The sequence below is a fragment of the Myiozetetes cayanensis genome, unplaced genomic scaffold, assembly GCF_022539395.1.
Source record: "Myiozetetes cayanensis isolate MyiCay16 unplaced genomic scaffold, myiCay2020 scf9, whole genome shotgun sequence".
Lineage (NCBI taxonomy): Eukaryota > Metazoa > Chordata > Aves > Passeriformes > Tyrannidae > Myiozetetes > Myiozetetes cayanensis.
In genome coordinates this window covers 26,923,497-26,944,943 of record NW_026088185.1, presented here as the reverse complement: position 1 = coordinate 26,944,943, position 21,447 = coordinate 26,923,497, and the positions used below count along the sequence as shown (strand labels likewise).

Genomic DNA, 21,447 nt, shown 5'->3' with positions numbered 1-21,447 from the left:
GTGCAGACGCAATAAAAAAAAATTAAAATGGGTTTATAAAAATTAAGGAAATAACATGTTATTAGAATAATTGTAAGAATTACTGTCATTGCAAAATTGCTTTTATGTATGGATATTCCAGCTGAGAATAATTACAGACAGACTACGTGTAGCTAATATAAGAAAACCACACTCCCTTTTCCAGTCTATCTTCTTCTTAGTTATGAATTTGTTGTGTGAATCATCTACCTGGAACATTTCTATATGAAAAACTTCATTTGATGAAAGCTTTGCTTTGAAGCAAAGAAGAAATATCATAATAATTATAATAATGGTCATTGTTTTATCATATTTTGAGTTTTTAAAAGTCATAGTGTTTGTGAGGGACTAGTGGTCTTGTATCTGTAAACTGTGATTCTGCTAAGGTACAAAGTATTCTCTGAGGGACTATTGAAAGGCATTTTGAGTACGTGAAGGATCTTAAAATGTTTTCCTATCACAGAATTTAAAAATTCTCCAAAGTGTCTAAGGGGAGATGAAAGACTCTGTAATGTACTTCATGCTTTGTACTGTCCTGCAACAGATAAATGCCCTGGGGTGGAGCATTTCAGACCTTTCTACATGCTCAACTGTGTCCAGTAATAATCCCAGAATAATTTAATATCTGAGGAGTTTACATTGGAGAGGATGGGTCTACTTGACACTGTTACTTTGCCAGGTCCCAGTTAAAAAAGCCTTTCCTCCAGAGTTAAAAATAACCACTTTTCAGTGGCTTTTTGCATAGAAATTTCACCAGGGCAGAACAGCATATGCAGTAGAACAGTATGTAGACATTTCACCATGAGTCTCTTCAGAATGTGTGAAGCTGTGGGCATCCTACATGTGCTTGGGTATTACACATGTGGGAAAGACCTGGACATTGCCTTGAGCAGGAAGGGCACTGTGGGCACGTACACTAAAACCTGCATCAGGACCACAGTATCCCTTGCAGGATTTCATAGACTTGTTGAAATGTTGGTGGGAAATGACCTCTGAATGTCTCTAATCTAAACTCCACCTCTAAATAGGGCTGGAGCCTCCACTGGATTGCATCAGCTATGGCTTTGCTGCTGGAATCTTGAACACCTCCAAGGATGGAGATGCCACATCCTGTCTGGTAACCTGTTCCAGTCCTCTAGTGAAGAAGTTTTTGTTAGTGCTCAGTTTAACTTCCAAGTCATAGCTTGTGGACATTGGCTTAATCACTGCTACTACTGAGAAGGGTTTGGCTTCATCATCTTTTTTAATGCCTTTGCATAGTGGGCTGTTACTAGGTCCTGTCTTGACTTCATCATCATCAAACTCAGCAAGACTAATGCCCTTAAGTTCTCCTCACAGAAGAAGTGTTCTATGCCCTGAGTGTTTTAGCAGTTCACTTTCTGGATCCCATCCAAATTCTCCACTTCCATCTTCAATGGGAGGCTCAAATATGTGCAGTCCCAGCAGCACAAAAGAGAAAGGACAATAACTTTCCTTGATGTCCTGCACTACAAGGAGTTGTTTGCCTCATTTGTGGCAAGAGGGATCTGTTGTTTCCCATTTAATCTGTCTTTCAAGGTAACACATGGATCATCCTCAGTAGGGCTGCTCTTCAGTTAGCTGGTTCCCAACCTGAACTGACACACGTGGTTATTCCAGCTTGGTGCAGGGCTTTGCATGGTTCTACAAAACTTAATGATGTTTCTCTTGGCCTCAAGTTTCACAAGATCCTGCTGGATCAAGGCACTGGTGCTCAGTATGCCAACCACTCCACCCGGTTTGGTGGTGTCTGCAAATCTGCAGAGGGTGACTTCCGCCTCTTGTTCAGGCTTTTAGAACTCTCTTTCCATGAGGAGAGAGGACACAGCCTTGGTTTGTGGGATCTATGGACTAGACATCTTCTGCCACCTCTTCTGCTTTCCCACACCCACCTCTGGCAAAGCTGGTCAAAGTAGTCAGTTCTTGCCTCAGCCCAGCTCCTGGCCACTCCTTTCCCCCTTTGCTTTCCCTGCTTGTGCTGACACCAGGGTTTGGGGCAGGGTGGCAGACCAGGCTGGTGGGCAGATGTGGGATACTCGCAGCCATCACAGATATTTTTGTCCTAGCTACAATTTTTCAGCTGTGGAAGCAAAGCTCCCTCAGACAGCAGAGCTGTGAGCAGAGCTGGGCTGTTGTTGGCTCTGGGTGACGATGCTTCGCCTCCTGCCACTGCTCCCCACAGAACACTGGGTGGTGACGGGGTACATGCTCTGCCAGCCTGGTGTGTGTGAGGGGGTGATGTATTCATGCTGTTCCGGCCAGGACAGCCGAGGCTGCTGGAGCTGGCAGCACACACGGTGACCTCGGGCAGAGGAACCGTAACTAACCCCCAGACACGTACCGGGCACAGATGTTTGCGGAGTCAGTGTCTGCTGCCGGCCAAAAAGTACACGATCTTTCTCTGTTGTTGTTATTTCTTTTTTTTTTTTTCTTAAAGTCATGTGCTCCTTTCCCACTAGTGCTGTCGGCTCCGGAGGTCTCTCTTGCAGCGATGTAAACACGGCTACTGTGTGTCCCTGCGATTGCAGCCCGTAGCTCACAATGAGGCAGCCAGTGCCAATAGATGTATAATGAGCATTTAAAAAGCACTTATTTTGTCATCCAATCATCGATCATCCTCATTGTGTAAATATTTTTTTTTGTTTCCACAACAAAACGACTTTAAAAGAAACGTTCACCAGGAAGAAAAATAAAATTGATTCTGGTGATAAAATCAGGACAGTCAAAATGATTAATATGACATCAGGGAAAGCTCGCAAATGAGGTTTAATTTCTGTGGCAAAAAGACCTCGTGGATACATCAGTGCTATGTTGTGCTTGGAAATTTAGTGGCAGCTGGAAATTTGATGGTGACCTCCGATAAACGAGAAAATGGTGAGAGTTTTAATGAATGACTTGAATAAGAAAATAAATAAGCTAGTCTGTGTGGTATTCTTCAAGATATTTGTTTTGCTATTAAGTTTGGTTAATGTGGTTCTCACTGTGTCATGGTGATCGTGTTGACAGCACATCATGACATATGAGCTTTGTGGCTGTTTGACTGTCAGGGAAGGGGATACATTACCTCAAACTCTCTAGGTAGAACAGGGAGGTGATTGTAATAGGAGGGCATCTGGAAGCCCTTGGCAGAAGATGTCAGAGATCGTAAAGATATAAAGCGTCCTGTGGATCGTCTTTGCTCTCCTCTGTCAAACTGGCCACAGAACCTAAATGAATTCCTTCCTGTTCACCTTTTTTTAAATTTTATTTTATTTGTGAAGAAAATTTAGTCTGGAATTACATCTAGAAAATGGGGATGAGGTAAGGGGGCTTTAACCACAAAATTTGGAAAAGTTACACTCATGGTTGATTACGTTCATTGTAGTGTGTTCTTAGCCTCACTGTTAAATTACAGTGTTTATTCTGTGGCTCTTGTATCTTTGTTGTGAGGTTTAGGAGCACTCTTATGAAATGTTGATTCCCCATGTGAATATTTATAGACTATGTTTGAGTCACCTCTTAATCTTCCTCTGGGTAAAACCAAACCAAACTCCATGTTTCTGTCACTATAAGGCACGCTTTCAAGGCCTTGCTCATTCTCAGTTTTTCCAGTTCAGTGTCCTCCTCCTCAGCTGTAACACATTCCTACTCCTGGTGGTAGCCACTGCCCAGAGCTGCTGGCCACCAGCTACACCCTGAGGTGCTGTTCAGTAGAGGGCAATGGGAACCCGCCTAGGCTGGTTTTCATCTGAAAAGTGGACCTGCATGGAATAGATGAGGAGACCTCAGGGGCCAGTGGGCTACCTGTGAGAGCCTGTACTTGCCACTAGAAGCTTTCCCAAACGCTGTCAAAGGCAAAGCAATGTTTTTCCAGCTTTTAGAACAGTAAGGGCTGTATAAAAGCTGTTACTTTCTTCATTCATAATATTGCAATTGATTAAAACCTCAGGTTTTCAGTCCTTTCTAGTTTCAGCCTAGGGAAGGTAGAGCAAATCAGCCTGTCACAGTTCAGTGACTTTTCTTGGTGATCTTGCAGAGCCCACTTAAATATAGTTCCCCCAAGAATTCCTTAGTTGAAGGCTGGAAACTTGTGAGCTGAAATACACACAGAGGGAAAACAAAAGGCATCATGCTGACATTTTTTTTATCTTAGAGCATATTCAGTTCTTGGATGACCATCTCAGTAAGCCTTCCCAAGACTCTGCAACTCATTTCAGATCCCTGCAATTCATCCAGACAGGTCGTAACTCCATGGTCCATGCATCAGGAAAGAAGTGCAGTAATCCCTGAATAACCTTGACTAATGCCATAATGAACTAATGGCAACTTTTGGAAGCTCTTCAGTACAGTATAATGTTCAGCCTTGATCCTTTGAGTTTATCTGGGCCTTCATGAACACAGAATTGCTGAACTGACATAGAAGTTCCTGTTAGACTTTTCAGAAGCAATTCAGATGTTTGTGGTGGGAGCCCTAAAGGTATAGAGATGCTTTGTTTCTTTTCAGTTTGGTGAGAGTTAAGTGTTTAATTTCTTTTACAGATCTAAATTTTTACTTAGCCATCTCTACACTGTTCTAATGCTCCCATGCTGACATCCCTCCAGCCCCCTGGCTAATGGGAACACCTTTCTTCTAGAGGATAAAGGGAACAGAATATGTGACTGTGTCTTAGTCACTTCATTGTAAGTTCTGCTAGTTTGTCTCTAAGTGCTGAGAAACTGATCAAAACTTCTTGACTCTCCAGTGAAGCAGATGAAGGTCATACATGTTTCCCACTCAGTGCTTAGCTAAAGAGATTGCAATGACCAGTGAAGCAGCAGAACAAACTTTTGAAGCAATAACATCTTAAACTGAAAGTGCAGATACTAATGCTTGAAGGTTTTGTGTTTGTTTTAGTTTTGGTTTGGTTTGTTTTTGTGTTTTTTTTGTATATGTGTTTGGGGTATTTTATTGTTGTTTTTCCTTTTTTAAAAAAATCAAAAGAATTTACAGAGTTAAATAATTGTTTCTCTTCATACCAGCTTGAACTCACTGGCACAGTACTTTAGTGTCCAGGCACAAATGGCGACAGAAAAAGATACTTATTCTTAAAATACCTCTTTTTCACACAAAATGTATCTCCAGGTTCTTCGTAACATTACCTCTCGCAGAAAAATCCAGCAAACAAAATATTCACTCAATCCCTTTTAATCATATGATCAAAGTATTTTACCATGGCAAATTGAACAAGCATCTAAAAAGAGAGATGAAGAGCAATGAGTACAGCAGAGGGAAGGAAATTACTTTGATCTGGGAGGGAGTAGGAGAGCAAAGGGAGGTCTGGGTGAGAAAGCTGTAGGGGAGAAGAATTCTTCACTGAGGGGCTGTGTTAGGGAAAGAGGAAGAGCAGATGCTGGGTGATCAAGGAAGCCCCAGAGGGGAGCAGAGGAGGACTTGGTCTCTATGATGTGGTGGATTGTGAAGATCAGGAAAGGGTATTTGATGCTGTGGTACAAGTTTCCATGCTGGGGGAAGAGCAGCAATTAGACCAGAAGGTGGTTGAAATTTCTTTCATGAGATGTAGACAAGGAATAAAGATGTCTTTTTCCTCAGATTTGGCTGAGCAAGGAATGGCAGGGACAGAAACATCTGGAAGACAAAGCTGCTGCCAGAGTGTTTGCAAAATTAATTAGCAGATCTCACCTTATTTTCTCCATTCAGCAACAGGCCAGAGAAGAAATAAAGCAGACTATTTTAATGTAATTTTTACTCCAACATATTTGCTTTCCAGAAAGATACTAAAGAAAATACTGACATGCCAGTCTTGATGAGATCCTTTGTTTCATGTGATGTGGTAATTTACTCTTACATTGGACTTCATATTTCTCCAGTTGGTGCAGCAAACTACTCAAACTGTGGGAGGATATTTACTGTTTAAAGAAGGACAGTTTAGCAAACTTTGTCTTGTTTCTCTGTACAAGAACTATATGTAGGCTTTGCTCAATCAAGGTCTCAGATGTTGTGTGAACAGAGCTAAGTATTTTTAAGAGTATAAAAAAGTGACAAGATAACTCCAGCCATTTGGCTTTGTTAGAACCAGGAGTTTGTCTAGCTGTGTAGTGACAGAGAAGGAGAAACTACCTTAAAGGAACATTGATTTGTGCTATTTCTTAATGTGAAACTGGGACAGGCAGATATAAACAATGCATCTTAAAAACTTTAGACTCATAGCATCTCTATGAACCTGCTGTTACCTTTCAGGTTACCTTTTCCTTCAGTTCAAGATACAAACAACCAATGCCTATACTATGTCTGACTCTATTTAGCTTGACCTAAAAATGATCTATAAATGCTGTGATAATATCAATATTCTATAATCATGGAAGAAGAATAGAAAAATCATCTGTCTGAAAAAACTCACTGGCAGTAAAATCTGACAGTGAATGCCAACAACTACCCTGAGTAAACTGGCTTTTTCTCAGCTGAAAGATGACCAGGAACCTGATGGATAAGGTTCTTCTTCTGAAAGAAGCGATTAAGCTCTTTCTCCTGAAAACTGATTGAAATATGTTTAATGACTCAAAATAATTGTTTCCATTTCTGCTGGTGGATACACAAGAGAAAATGACCAAACGGGGAACCCTTCTACCCTTTTGTTTCCCCTCCATAAACTATCAGACCAGAGGATTGATGGGACAGGAAGGTGCCCTGAGAGCAGGGGGTTAGGAAAATGATGGGTATGGGTAGCCTTGTGTGTGACGGATCAGGATCTGCAACTTGAAATGGCAAAGAAACAGATTTCTCCTTACTGAGAGGGGGAGTTGAGATAGGAAGCCCAGGAGGGTTTTGAAGGTTTAGGGGTGAGTTTAGTCCTTGACACTGTCCTCTTGTTCCTGCACCTCCTCTGGCAAATTTTGCCTCTGGCTCTCTCGGAAAACACCCCGACACAAAGGTCACATGAACATGAGGCACAGGCCGGCGTTAAGAGACAGACACCACTACAGCTAAAGCAATCAGCTGTCGTTCGCTCACTCAGGGACCTCCGCGGAACCTGAGCCGGGCTTCCACACAGATGTCGGATGGAGCTCTCAGGTCGCTCCTGCGGCTCTGCTTAAAGCCCGGGCAATTCGGAGCCCAGGGCAGGTCCAGCAGAGCCAGGGGTCGCCGGGGTCGCCGGGCTATCCACCTCCATCCAGCCCTTCCCTCGCCACGGCCCGTCAAACCCCGCTCCGTGCCGGGCCCGCCCCCGCCCTGCCCTCAGGGGCGGGCGCTCCGCCCCGGGGATGGCGGGCCGTGCCCGCCCGGGGGCCGGGGCTGGCGGCGGGGCGGGCTGGGGGAGGGCTCGCCGGGCTCCGGAGCTCCGGCACGGCCAACCCGCGGCCGCCGGGGCTGAGCCATAAAAGCGGCGGGAGCCGCCGGGGCCGCGGCTCCAGTTGGCGGCAGCCGTGCCCGGCACGCCTGGGGTGGGCAGCGCGGCCGCCCCCTCCGCAGCCCCAGGGACCGCCGCCGGGCCGCCCCCAAGATGCTGTTTTGGCACACGCAGCCGGAGCACTATAACCAGCACTCGACTGGCAGCTACCTGCGGTGAGTCCCGGGCGGCGGGAGCCCCAGCGCCCTGGCACAGCGGTCCGTGTGTGTGTTTGGGGAGCGGGTGCCCCCGCCCCGCCGCCACCCGCCCGGCGGCACCCCGGGCTTAGCGCCGCTCCCTCCGTCTGAGAGACCGCGGGTCCTTCTTCTTGGTTTTCCCTTTCTTTTTTCCTTCTTTGTTTTTTAGCGCCTCGTTAGACAGCTCTGTGCAGCTTTGCTTTACCGCTTGTGCCGGGTTCCCTCTCTCCCCTCCGTGCTGAGGTGGTGCGGCTCCAAGGGAGGAGGTGAGGCGGCGGCGAGGCGCTGTCAAAAGTCTCTGGAAAACGCCTGCTGGCAAACTGAGAAGGCACGCAGTTTTCTGGGGACGGGATTTCTTCCTCTGCTTTTTGGGACGATGTGTGAAAAGCTCAGAATTTCACTTTCTGAACTTGCCTAAACCAGCTTTTTCCTGCCTCCGCACAGTTGCGTTTAATTAAATGTGCCTAATTTAAGTACAAGGGCTGCTAAACAATAGTCTGTAACATGTGTAGCACAAACCCGTGTTTCCTCCCTCTAAGCGATGTGAAAGCAGGCAACTTTGGGAGTTTCCTTTTTGCTGGTTGCTTGTGAATTATTTGTTTTCCGAAGATGTAAAGCTCGGCCCCCAGCTGCTGTCTGCTGCCGCTGCTCCGCTAAAGCAGGGTTTTACTGAATTTTGACAGGGGAGAACCTGGCCGTGGCCCAAGAGCCTGACTTTCAAACGTACCTCCAAACAACCCCTCTTGGGGGAACATCGAGTTTGTCTGGGGAAGTACTTACAGATAATACTTCCTTTTCAAGGAGACACTCTATCTTGACTATTCCTACTCCCTATCAGTCTATTTACAAAGGAATATTTTTTTTTATACCCAAACAATAATCTCCCATTATCAAATGATACAATACTGTAAGATTCTTGCTTTCTGGCAGCTTCTCCACTTCATACAAGATTCTTCATGTCGTCCCTCTATATCAGTAAGTCAGTTTCACAGCATGTATGTGCCAAAAGTCTTGTTCTCTTGCTTTGTGCTTGCAAATCTGAGTAGTTTAGGAAAGTGAGGACGGCAGTAGCAGAGGAGCATCAGCATTGATACTTGTGTGTATTCTCAGCGTTAGAGAGTGTTTATGGTGCTCAGGCTGCTTCATTAACTCCATGGATTTGTAGCACAGTGCTTCTATATCATCAAGTCTGGGTCAGGTTTGAGTCCACAATTTAAATTTCGTGTAATTGGCCAGAAAACACATTCACTTATTTTTGCTGGCTTGATGCTAGCTGGGGGATAAAGGATACCTTTCTGTCAGGAAGGCTGCTGGTATGGTGGTGACCTGTCCGTGTTTTAGGAACAAAATTCAGCTTTAGTGAGTATCTGTTACTGTGACCATAGTGTTTTTGATTTGGTACTAAAAGCCCTAAAATAAGTTTTATGGCAACAATGCCCTCGGGTGTTTCAGGGAAGATTGGTTGAACAAAACCCTCTTTTTTTTTTTTTTTTTTGTGTAGAGACCTCTTAATTCTGGCCAATTTACTTTCCATGAGAATGTGTCAAGACATGCATTTCTAAGAGGGGCATTTTTTACTGAGCTGTGCCTTTCTGAAGGCTTTTCATACCCCCTTGTAGCGACTCTGCACAGGAAACTGAAACAGTATAATTCTTGAAGTTGCTGTAAGAAAAGTTTATATAAATTATACTTTGCAGAGATCAAAGGCTTTCTGTGTATCTGAGACATCCATGTAAGTTCTACCATACCTCAGTGGCATTTGTAGTTAGAGCAAGGTGATATTACAGAAAAGTCCTTGTAAATTTTCATTCAGTTTTTAGGAAAACCGGTACATGTTTTACTTTCTGTTCTGTCAGCTGACTGAACTCTCAAATAACTTCTTCTCTTCTTGGGTAAGCAACGGTCTAATTGTTGTTTAAGACCAGAACTGGAAAGTTTTAGCATAAAGGTGAAACTTGTGAGAGTTCTAAGAAGTTCACCTTTTTTTTTTTTTCTTTTTTGAGAGTTGACTATTGTGATGGCTTATATACTTAACTTAAAAATTCTTTTAAGCCTTCACCTCCTAATTTCCAAACACCTCTAAAAAGGTGAAATGTTTTAGAAGGTCCTAACCCAAAGCCATGGATACCATGGGCCATTGGTTCAAATGCTCCAGGAATAAAAATGTGATTGAATTGTGTGGCTTCACTGGGGCTTTAATATGGTGAAGTTTTTCGGAAACCAAATCATGAATTCCTCCATGCTTACCATCTTCAGCAATCAGACAGCTGTTCTGGCAAGTGCAGGGGTGCTGTCAGCCTGATGTAAAATATGGTATTGGTGGAATTTTGATTTCCTCTTGCCTACATTCCTCAATTGTTTCAGGTGAGGAGGTGTACAAATTACTCATCCCTAACTGTTAAACCCGGGCCAGACTTTGTGCACTGTTTCTGCTGAACTGCAGAAGTTTCGGGCTTTGGAGTTTTTGACCTGTTCTCGTCTGTAAAGCCGCACACATTCCAATGGCATTGTGCGGATGAGTGTGTTAAGAGCAAATGTTGGCATCCTGGGTGAGCAAGATGACTCTGGAGCACTATCAGATCCTGCATGTGTGTGGAGCAATGCTATCTATTTCAGAAATCTACTGCAGGCATTTCTGTCACTTCATTACTGTAGTAAATCATCACTAAGGAAAAAAACCCTCTCTATGGCAGCAGTTAGGCAAGAGCTGTGATTATGTCAGTAATGCCAGTAAGCAAATGGGGCTGGATGCCTTCGAGTGGGTGATAATATGGAGGGCGTGGGGCTGGAATGGAGAATGGAAACAGAGATGGGTGTTTCTTTTCTCCTGTTTGTGTCTGAAATGGCACATTTTGCTCTTTGGCTTTATTTTGCCATAAATAGGACTACCGATGTTTAAACCAGGCACTTCAGCAGTTTGCTCTAAACTGCTGCACCGTTTCACTCATGACCTGGGTAGCCTTCAAGGTTGTGGGTGCTGCAGGTGGATCATTAACTGAACAGGCAAGGCAAAAATTCTTAATGCCCTTTCAGGGAGCATGCCTGTACATGCTGGCGTGTGCCTGGATGTTTTTTCTTAAAGCTTTTTGTGTATGAGATAATCAAAAGGAGCAGAACTGCAGCCTCTGTAATGGGAATCTTAAGTCTTCACACATCTGGAGGAAATGGAGGAGAAAAACAATCTTATTCTGAATTGTCTCTGTGTTCAACATAATCCTCCTAATTTGGAAGGATATTAATGTCTTAAGTAGGTGGACACAATGATCAGAAGTGTTTGTGACTTGGGTAAGACTAGTGTGGTTCTTCAATATCAGACAAGCTGAGACAAGGATGCTTATTCCTGGCATCTCATTTTGTACTAATCAACTAATCATTTGTTGAGCTCTCAGCCTTGCTAATACCAGTTCTGCTTAGGGATTAGCGTGGGTTGGGATCAGCCTGACACTAAATCAGCAGGCAGGTCAGCATCAACATCTTGTAATGAAGTGAGGACAGGGACTATGTGCAGGTCCTGGTGAAGATGCTCCTGAACACCTGTGTGTGCATTTATGGAGGTGGCCCAGTGCTGACTTAAGAGCTATGTGGTTACTTGGGACCAGGCTTATTAGAGTGCAGGAGATCTCATGAGTCAATTAATCCAGCAGTTCATACCATTATTTATCTGAATGTCTCCTTTTTACACAAGAGCTATGTCTGTTCCTTGGCCTTGGTTGGTACTCGTAGACATTTTACTAACCAGGCATTCAGCTGTCAGAGTGCCCTTTCTTGCTTTTTTGTTCCTGAAAGGCTTTCATCTGAGAACCCAAGAACTCTTAAACACGTACTTCCACAAGGATGAAGAATCTATTTTTGGTATTTTTTTCCTCATCAACAAAACTGCTTAACTGAAAAGTAAATCTGATTTAATTTTTAAAAACATAAATTAATTCTCATACATTCTGTATTACCAGTGCTGTGTTCTTTTTTGTGCTGTGCTGCTGTCCTAAAGGCAGAAGTTGCCTGGTTACTTTATACAGGCAGAATTCTTTCTCTTTTAGCCATTTTAACTCTGTTTCTTCAGAGACCATCTCCATGAGAACCAAGTGCAGATTTAGGCTAGGATGTTCCATATACTCTTTGTGACTGAATGTGTGTGAACTGTATGTTGCAGAGATGTCCTTGCGCTGCCGATTTTCAAGCAGGAAGAACCTCAGCTGTCTCCTGAGAATGATGCCAAACTGCCACCCTTTCAGTACGTCCTCTGCACAGCCACATCACCTGCCGTGAAACTGCACGAAGAAACCCTGACCTACCTCAACCAAGGTAGGGTTTGCACTACACTGAAGAAGAGCACATTTCCTGGGAACAGTTCATGAGAGATTTAATCCCATGCTTGTCTCACCGGGAGGGCAGCGGGATGGGAAAAGAGGGATAGAGATGGGGAGGGGGCTTGAGAAAAAGAGGAGTATTTAAATTTTCATATTTAGATACCAGTTTATCAACTATTATAAAATAATGAAGTACCACTGATTTAACTGTTGACTTAAAGCAGTGTTGTAGCATGTACAGTTCCCTGTGGCCAAGTCCTGGTGAGATATCAGACAACTTAAACTGCAGCCATAAGGCCAGACTGATAAGCAGATGGGCAAACTTTGGGTTGGGGAGGACTCTTAACACTGCAGTTCCCCTGGCACTGCTGGAGGGCATTGCCAGAAGATAGTTAACAGGTATCCAAGAGCTGCTCTGTGATCTGGGCAGAGCATGACATCACTCACACTGGCTTGGAGATATGGCTCTGCTCAGTGCCTAACTTGACAAGTTGCCAGGGTTCAGTGCATCAAGGTCCTCTATAACTGACCTCATAGGCCGGTTTTTACTCCTGGATAAACAAACACTGTGTGTTTCTCTTTCTCTACACTTTCCCCCCCTGCCCCCCCCCCCCTTTGGCAGAATTCATGCAGACACATCTCTGGTTGGTGTTTGGCTGTCACTTTGCAGCACCTCCTGCATGTGGGTCTTGAAGGGATCAGACCTCTCCAGGCACAGATTATGCTAACATACTATGCTTATTTTCTGCAAGGCAGTAAACAAGGGCATTAGCCTGACAACAACCTGGAGGGTGTCTGCACTGTTACTGAGATCCTCTCCTGCTTCAGGGCACTGCCCCAGCTCTTTAAGCTTCATGCAGAGTAGGATGCTCACTTGACTGCCTCCCTGGATAGATTTCTCTCAATGCTGGTAGAAATCAGAGCCCTGATCTCTTTTGGACTCTGACCTTAGGTGCAGCTGGCTGCTGGATCTGTGGTGGTAGCTGGTAGACCCATGGAACCCCACAGAAAGATCATCTGAGTACTGCAGGCTTTACCCAAGGAGCCAGGTGTTTCCTGTCACATCAGCTGGCACTGTTCTGTGTCCCAGGATCAAAAAAATGCTTTGGATGCCTCCCAGTTTATCCATCTAAACACAACAGACTCCAGGAGGCGACATGGGGCATATCAAGGGTGAGATTGAGATGAATCTTCCTGTGAAACACGATTCTTTCCTGTTTTGGGATAAAAGATTTTGTTGTGAAAAGCAACCAATGGCCAAATATTTTAGCATACATGAAGCAGTGCCTGCTGTTTTACCTTGGTGAGGAGAAAGCTAGACAACTCTTTATACAATTCCATGAGTTTTAAAAAACTTTGACTGGAGTAGTTTATGTTTTTCTATGCAAAGTAAGATGGTTACTGCTCTTCAGATAAACCATGCTGTGTTTTGGCTTTGTCCTGGCTTGTTATTGCAAGGAGTTGTTTCTTGCTACAGCTTGACACAGTATTGACCTGTTTCCTTGGCATTTCTTGGGTATCATCTGTCTTTCATCCCTCAAGGAGAAAGGCGGGATGTGTTCTTGTAGAATGTACCCTGGAGAATATGAGGCTGGACAGGCCTGGAGGACCAAAGCAGAGATGAGGCTGGGAGGAACTGTGCAGTGAGGCAGAGTTGGTAAGCTGCTGGGAAGTGGGCACTCCATAGTTCTGTTGGCTTGCCACAGTGCATGGAAACAGCACTTTCTCCTCAAAGGGTGATTAGTAGTAAAAGGTGATGCATCTTCTGTCAGTTGAGTGGCTCACAACTTTCAGTTCCCCTTGGCAGGAACTCTGCATCTGCCTGCTACCTTCTCATGAGCATCCACACCTCACTTATTTAAGCTCCCAAGCAGTTTGTCTTCCTCCTTACACCAAGTTGCTCTGGGTTTTTTTGAAAAACCTCTTAAAATTCAAGGGTCTCTGTATGTAGATTGTTTGTTTGTTTCTTTTGGTTTTGTTTTTTTTGTGTGTGTGGGGTTTCTTTTTTTTTGTTTGTGTGACCTTGCAGTGTACTTGCTTTAAAAGCTGTTCTGCTCTACTCCAAGACGTTGTTTCAGAGTCCATGCCATTGGCTGCACTCTGGCTCCCAGCACTGACCCTCTCCCGTAGCAAGGGCAGACCTTGACTGTAAATTTGTCTGACATGTAGTTTGCCTTGATACCAAATCCATTAGACCAAAATCCCTTGCCTGTGCTAGTTAGTAAAAGGGGCATGGAGTGTGGTCGCATGTGGATATGAGCTGCTGTGAGAAACCTGTGGGTTCACTAGAGGTAACTACAGATACGAGGAGACAAGGATGCTGGACACACCTTCCAACGAGCTGTGGTCAGAGCTGGGGTGTCTAATTGCTGTTGGTGGTGATACCTTGGAGTTTTGATGTTTTAATTTTTTATTTTTGTAGACCTTAGAAGTAGTTATGTAGTAAATGTAGATTTTAGAGTAGCAGCATATTATCCCTTTACCCTTAACACACCAGCTCAAACCCCTGTTACCCATTCCCCTATCAATTCCCTAAATTCCATAGCCTGTTTAGTCTCTTTTTCAAGGTAGAATTGTAGAAGAACACCCTAACCCTACGGAACAAGATATAGCCATAGACCCAACAACCTTCAGGCCTAGAATTCTGGAAGGCCTCCAAGGACATTATGTGCTCTGAGGAAGATGAAGATGAAGAAGAGGGGGTCCCAAAACGCCCCCAGACCCAATTCCCAAGAGGCGTGGCGGGGGCAGAACCTGGGTGGTGGCTGGACTGGATTGGGTGAAAATCATTATAAAAACTGTGGACATCTGTATTTCGAGAGCGCGCGCGCGCTGGGGTATTCCAGAAAGCCTGGGGGCTCATTAAAACTTTTGTATCCTTATCTTATCTCCTACCTTGGAGTTTTGATGTTTTAATTTTTTATTTTTGTAGACCTTAGAAGTAGTTATGTAGTAAATGTAGATTTTAGAGTAGCAGCATATTATCCCTTTACCCTTAACACACCAGCTCAAACCCCTGTTACCCATTCCCCTATCAATTCCCTAAATTCCATAGCCTGTTTAGTCTCTTTTTCAAGGTAGAATTGTAGAAGAACACCCTAACCCTACGGAACAAGATATAGCCATAGACCCAACAACCTTCAGGCCTAGAATTCTGGAAGGCCTCCAAGGACATTACGTGCTCTGAGGAAGATGAAGATGAAGAAGAGGGGGTCCCAAAACGCCCCCAGACCCAATTCCCAAGAGGCGTGGCGGGGGCAGAACCTGGGTGGTGGCTGGACTGGATTGGGTGAAAATCATTATAAAAACTGTGGACATCTGTATTTCGAGAGCGCGCGCGCTGGGGGTATTCCAGAAAGCCTGGGGGCTCATTAAAACTTTTGTATCCTTATCTTATCTCCTGATATCGGTGAGACCATTGCCTTGGGTTAAAAAGAGATGAGGATTAAAAGGCTCTGTTGGAAAATTAATCCCATTAATAGAATTATGTTGTATGAGCTTGGGGAGGTATGTGAAGGGGACCTTGAGGCAGCCAAGGTTTCTGGAATCAATACTCCTGGCACGGCAGAGGAGCTGACTGACTCCAAAGCACTGTGACCCAGCTGCAGTGCCACAGACATCTCATGAAGCAGTTTAGACCATTCCCTACACCTTTTCCTCTTATGCTGACTGTAAGCCAAGGGACACCTCTTGCACCTTACCCTCTCTCTGTGTTTATCATGGCTTGGTCAAACACTGTTACATAAAACTTCCCGTCTTCCTTGTATGCTTGGGTGTTGGGATGGATTGCTTTAGCAAATGGGTAACTTCATTAATGAATGTCCCTCCACCCTGCCTGTGTGTCAGTCATAGCTGGCTCCTGGTAAGGCAAATAGAAAGACACAGTGACTGTCCCAGCACCAACAAAGCAATTCACATCCAGTGTGGTTACTTTTCCAAACTGTGAGTAGAGGGTATGGGGTATTCTCATTGCTAGATACTCTTGCCACTTGTTCAGAAGGAGCATCTGAAGAGCTTGAGTTCTTCACCACGCAGTAACTGATCTTTTGTCATTGTGAAACAGCTCTGCTTATTGCCCTGAAACACGTTCTCCACATGTGACTGGTTCAGTGGTGGTGAGTGGACCAGCTCAGGAGGTAGTTCATAGGCAGAACTGGACGGGATGAAGGTCAGGCCTGACAGAGCTATGGAATGTGGAAAGCTGGAAGTACTAGGTAGAAACTTGAAGGCCAAGTTGCGTAGCAGAGATAGAAGAGGAACCAGTGGAGAGTTTCAAGTGAGATCTGAAAGGATTTCTTAAGGGCTAGGAAGAAGGACTATCCAGTGGCTATATTTGTATTCAGGGGAGAGGGCTCCAGGCTTGTGGAACACAATGACTTCTCATGAGCCTTGCTTCTTGCTGGATAGATCCAGAGAGATGGCCAGTGGTGCTGAGGAGGAAGAGGTCTTTGACCTGGGCTTGTCACAAGAGTGGAGGCTGAGAGGACTCCTGAGCTGGAGACCAGAGCCCAGTGTTTCCAGCAAAGGCAGGGGAAGTATTTGTGAGGGAGCACAAGGGAATGAGTTTAGCTGTAGTGTTAAGTTGACTTGGGGACATTCAGCAGTGGCAGAGTCCCAAGCTTGTCTACTCCAGTTTGAAACCATGAGTGCTTGCTGGCCACAACTCTAGAACCAGCCTGTAAATGAAGTAACTAGAGTCAAATCCTTAGCTTGGTTTCCAAAGACTGACTCATTACACTTGTCTTTCCTGATCTCTTACCCCCCTGCCTTCCCACATTCCTTGGAAAACTGGAGCCAAATTGAACACAGGCTTAGTTTGCTATTCTCCTTCATTAAGAGGTCTTTACTGGATCTCAGGAGGATTACTCATCTGATGGGACAAAGTGTAGGCTTATTAGTATGGTGTCTCAACACCACTCCACCTTCAGTCTACAAAACTGGTAAAGGTGCTGTCCTCACATTAGAAGCTGCTGCTGGCATTTCTCCTTTGGTCAGGAATCACATCTGTCAACAGAGCTACACTGTCCAAAAGTCTGCAGCACAAACATGGCCTAACGTTTCTGGAGCTAGCCTGCCTTTTAGCACTATTTCAGTGTCTCTTGTGGATAGGGATTTTCAGACAAACAATCAACCAGCAACCATATTACAAACCACTGCTTTAGCAAGACAGTTTGATGCAGTGCATATTCCATGGTCTGCAGTCATATGGGGTGTGGTTTGACCATGGCTGGTTGAAACCAGTTTCAAACATGGAGAGAAATGGGAGCAATGAAAGGTGGTTCCAGAAATTGCAGCAGGAGGAATGTAGAGGAAACAAGCACTGTGTACAGTAGATCTGAATGCTAATAAATGTGAGGAAATAAAATCATTCCTTTAAAAAATAAAATGCCAAAAATCACAAAAACCTGAAAGTCATTGCTCAAGAAAATCAGCTTGTAGTGCCAGAACCACATGTGGACTTTGAGCTGTTCAAATCGTGATTTTGTTTCATGACCAGCATTAGGCTGGCTCAGAGCCTTGGATCTCAATTACTTCAAATAGAGGGTGGTTAAGGTTGATGGCAGAGGGTCACTGAGAGCAGGCTGTGTGACAAATCCAGCCCAGTTCCCCAGTGGTACTTCAGAGTAACTGGCCGTCACCTGCCTGTAAAGTTTTCCTGGGCTCTGTTCAGCTCTGCAGATCTGCAGTGTGTGACTTGTGGTTCTTGGCCATGTGAGGATTTTAGTATACAGCTGGTTAGGGTTTGGAAGGCTGGCCGTCTCTGCTTTACTGTGTCTTCCAGGAGTCAGCCTTATTGCCAGTCCTAGATGGTTCAGAAAACAAACAAGCCAAAATCAAAAACCATGAGAGTAAACCACTAACACCTGAGGAAACCTGGGATGATACTGGGAGTGTTGCTGTAGAGGTGCATGAGCAACAGATGCCTCATGGAGCTAAAGATGAATTAGTTTGAGTCTGGATCACACCTAAACAAAAGCCCCACATTTCAGTCCAGGCTGCAAAGGCATATATCCAGGTTCAAGACATATGTTCATAAGCTGGTGCACTTTAAACAGTGCTGCATTTAAAACCTGCTGGGTCTTGTCCTGTCTCAGCTCACTGCAGATGTGTTCTGGTTTCTCCTCCAAAGAAAGGTGTAGAAAGCACTGGGCAAGGAGCAGCTGAGGAGGACACTTTGGAGTCAATTGCTAATTGTTTGGGTAGGAGATGAAACTGCTTACAACCGAAGGCAAAAGAGAACCTTTGCCTCCCTTAAAAAGTCTAAAGTTCAAATTTGGTTGTCTAATCTTCTACAGCCAGAGAACCCAGTTTTAAACACTGGGATTTACAGTAAATGAAAAAAAGCTGTTTTGTATTGACGTTAACTCCTACGTAATTGAGTTTTTATGGGGTCACAACTGCCTGGATGTTTGTAGTTTTCCTGGAACAATTCTTTATTTGCCTAAATGAAGTGTAGAGAAGGCTGAGTGACCAGCTCTGGCTGGGTGTGCTTCTGGTTTAATTATAGCTCTGTTTGTGGGGATATTTTTGCTTTGTCCTGTGCTAGTCACTACCATCACTGACCAGGGCCTGGGCATTTGTAGGAGCTCTGCTGCTGGTGGCTTCTCCCTGTGGACATGCACTCCACCCTTGCCTGAGATGACAGGCACAACAATGCCTTTTGTTGTTGAGACTGAGCACCAGGTACTCCATGGTGTCTCCTCTCCTATACATCCTTGTTCCCTGATCGTTGTGGGCTGCCATACTGCTCCTTGACCCCTTTCCACTCTGTTCCTGGGTTTGGATGGCTTAAAAAATGCCTAACGAAGCTGGTTTGTCTTTCCCATATCTGAGACTGGCTGCTTGGTGTTTTTGGTTCTTGTGGTGCACTTCATATTCAGAAAAGGAATTTGTCTCCTGCCTGACTTTGAAGACAGCTCTGAGTAGGTTCTGGTGTCTCAGCCGAAGCCATTAATTGTGCTAGAAGCAATTTCCCCATATGTTTGGCAGCTCTGTCTTCACTTGGCAGCCCAGGATAAACAACCCTGTCTCCAAACCACACCATCCCTCAGCTCACTATGAATCTTACTTCAGATGACAGGGCACCTCTGCGTAAGTAGAGCATCTGACTTCTGTTGTCCCTAGGAAGCTAGAATCTCAGTTGTCTTTTAAGCAAGAGGCTGTTTTCTATTCTTTTTGTAATCCTTTCTTCTGTTGCTAACATCTGGATAAAATTCAAATGGAACTATGAACTTGCTGGACTGTAGCCTGTGCACAACTCCTACTGGAAGCCCCTAGATTGCATTTTCTTCTCCCATAAATCTTAAATATCTGTGAAGGAAGGGAGTGCTCAGAAGTTTCTCTGACTGTAGTGAGAAACGTGAGAATAACTGGAAGATTTTTCCCTTGTATTCCACGTAATTTTTTTACTTTACTCCATTACTCGTATTTACTTTGAGATTCCTCTAATTATGATAGTGAAAATTTGCCTGTGATTTTACAGGCTTTGGTGTTTGTATCAATGTACCTACCAAGCCGAGAAGATGTGGAAATTTTCCAATTAGTTTCCTCTAATTTGCAGTGTCCTAAAGGATCGCACTTTGGTAGCAGTAAAATGCTTGAGAAATACTGGAGGTTTGACATGATTTTTTATAGAAGTAATATACTTTTTTATAAGAGAATATACTTTTTGTTTTTCCCCTAAAGAGGTAGGGAAGAAAGCCACTTTTTCTCCCATTTGCTTCCTACCAAGAATTTAATGTGTGATCCTGAAACTAGACAGCAAGCACTGGAGCAATGCTCTTGTACTAGCTTGGTGCCACATTTGTGAGCAGTGTGGAAGGTACAGTGTGCTTTGATAGGGTGGTTGCCAATCACATCCCCTCCCCTTCCCTCTGGCAGGCACTGATTGAGCAGCCACATGCAGGACTGGGACTTGCTTTCTCCCAGTTTATTAACTGCAGAAGTGTGGTGAAGGAAGGGACATACCTAAGGGCATCTGAGGGAGCTGCCAGGTGGGGTCAGGAAACATACTCAGCTCTTCTGCATCCCTCCTCAGCACCCTCACCCAGGACCATTCTTTTCAGTTATCTGAAACTCAAGTAAATATTACACACAAAGCTACTCTTACAGAGCTATAAAACCTGTTGTCCAAACTGACTTAGAACGGGTTGAAACCAGAAAAAGCCTGTATTTTTTAGTTACACAGAGGGGGCTGAGGTTTTCTGAGCTGGACAGATGTGACTAAGATAATCCCGAGTGTTTCAAGTATGTGCTAGAGAAGTGGAAATACAGGAAGAAACTGTTTTCACAGTGTAGATAATTTTTTTCAGCTTTCAATTAGAAGTCCATAATTTCTTCACTGATTAATTTGTATTAAAAGTCAAAGTTTATAACATGGGTTTAGATTAGGTGGGATCCAATAAAGTAGATGAGGTCTATGCAAGAGAAGCCCAAGCGCACACAGTGAGTTTAGCACCTGGGGTGTTTCTGTGTCTTCTGGTGTGTTTTGTGTCCTTGATTCAAAGCTGGACTGTAGTCTTCAGTTGTTTAAATGAACCTCCCCCTCTTTTGAGTGGAAACCACTGTAAATGAGTATTTCTGTTTAGCTATGAATTGTCACCACTGTAAAATAGACCATCTTCAGAAGTCTGGGGAGAGTAGGGCTCTGTCAGATGTTCATGTAGTAAATGAGCAGTGAAATTTTCCTGCAGCAAACTTGGCTCTGAGGCATGTGTTGGCTTTGCCACAAGAAAGAGGTAGGAAAAGAGAAACAGGGGGACAAAGAAACTCCCTTGATTGGGGGCAGGTTGTAAAAGGAGGAAAAACATAAACATGATGGCAGTGAAGCTCTATGATGTGGTAGTAGAATTAGGAGTTGAATTGCTCTGCTGTGTTCCTGTGGTCTTGCGGCCCTGGTGGCAGCGGGAAGTAGAGCAGGTATCCTCGGTGCTGAACTCGGGACGGGTACCAGAACACGGTAGAGCTAAGGCACCTTTGCTGCCGGGGGAAACAGGCAGGAGGCAGGTGAAGGGCAAGACTCTGAATACTAAAGCAAGGTGTGTAAATTGTGGTTCTGACTGCCACAGTATGAGCAAGTTCAGAAGGAGACCATACAGGAGTTTAATGAGCATTGGTTGTGACTGGGCAGTTTAATGGGGATGCAATCTGGATACTGAGTATCAGAAACTGGGAAGATACAGCAAGGAAAAGGCACTGGCAGCATTCACTCTGCTCAGTCTCTGACTGCTGTGTTGAAGATAGGATGTGGGGCAAGATGAGCCTGCAGTGTGAGGTTGTCTCTAATGATCCTTTTGCATTTCCTGGCCCACAGCTTGTCCTCCTTTGCAGAATTTCCATGTTTCTAGTGTAGTGGGAACTTTCAGGGTGGCCTATTGTGTAGCTGGTGAATTCATAATATCCACTGGATAAACATCTACAGCATTTTGTCAAATGAGGCTGCAGCAAGCAACTGCAGAATATCTACTGCCATTTGTGGCTCAGGGATTGAGGATTCTGCTTTTGCTTCTTTTCCTGCAATTTCCACACATGGGACACTTGAGC

At 44.5% G+C, this 21,447-nt stretch overlaps 1 protein-coding gene across 2 annotated transcripts in view; it reads left to right on the top strand.

The window, feature by feature from the left end:
- The first annotated feature begins 7,430 nt into the window (after window positions 1-7,430).
- Window positions 7,431-21,447, top strand: part of TFCP2L1 (transcription factor CP2 like 1) — a 38,496-nt gene continuing 24,479 nt past the window's right edge. For both annotated transcript variants that reach the window (XR_007632017.1, XM_050339544.1), the window contains exons 1-2: window positions 7,431-7,576; window positions 11,748-11,899. Coding sequence is in view for 1 of the 2 variants with exons in the window: in XM_050339544.1 (XP_050195501.1) it covers window positions 7,515-7,576; window positions 11,748-11,899 (214 nt within the window). In the remaining variant the exon portion in view is untranslated. The remainder of the gene's footprint in view (window positions 7,577-11,747; window positions 11,900-21,447) is intronic.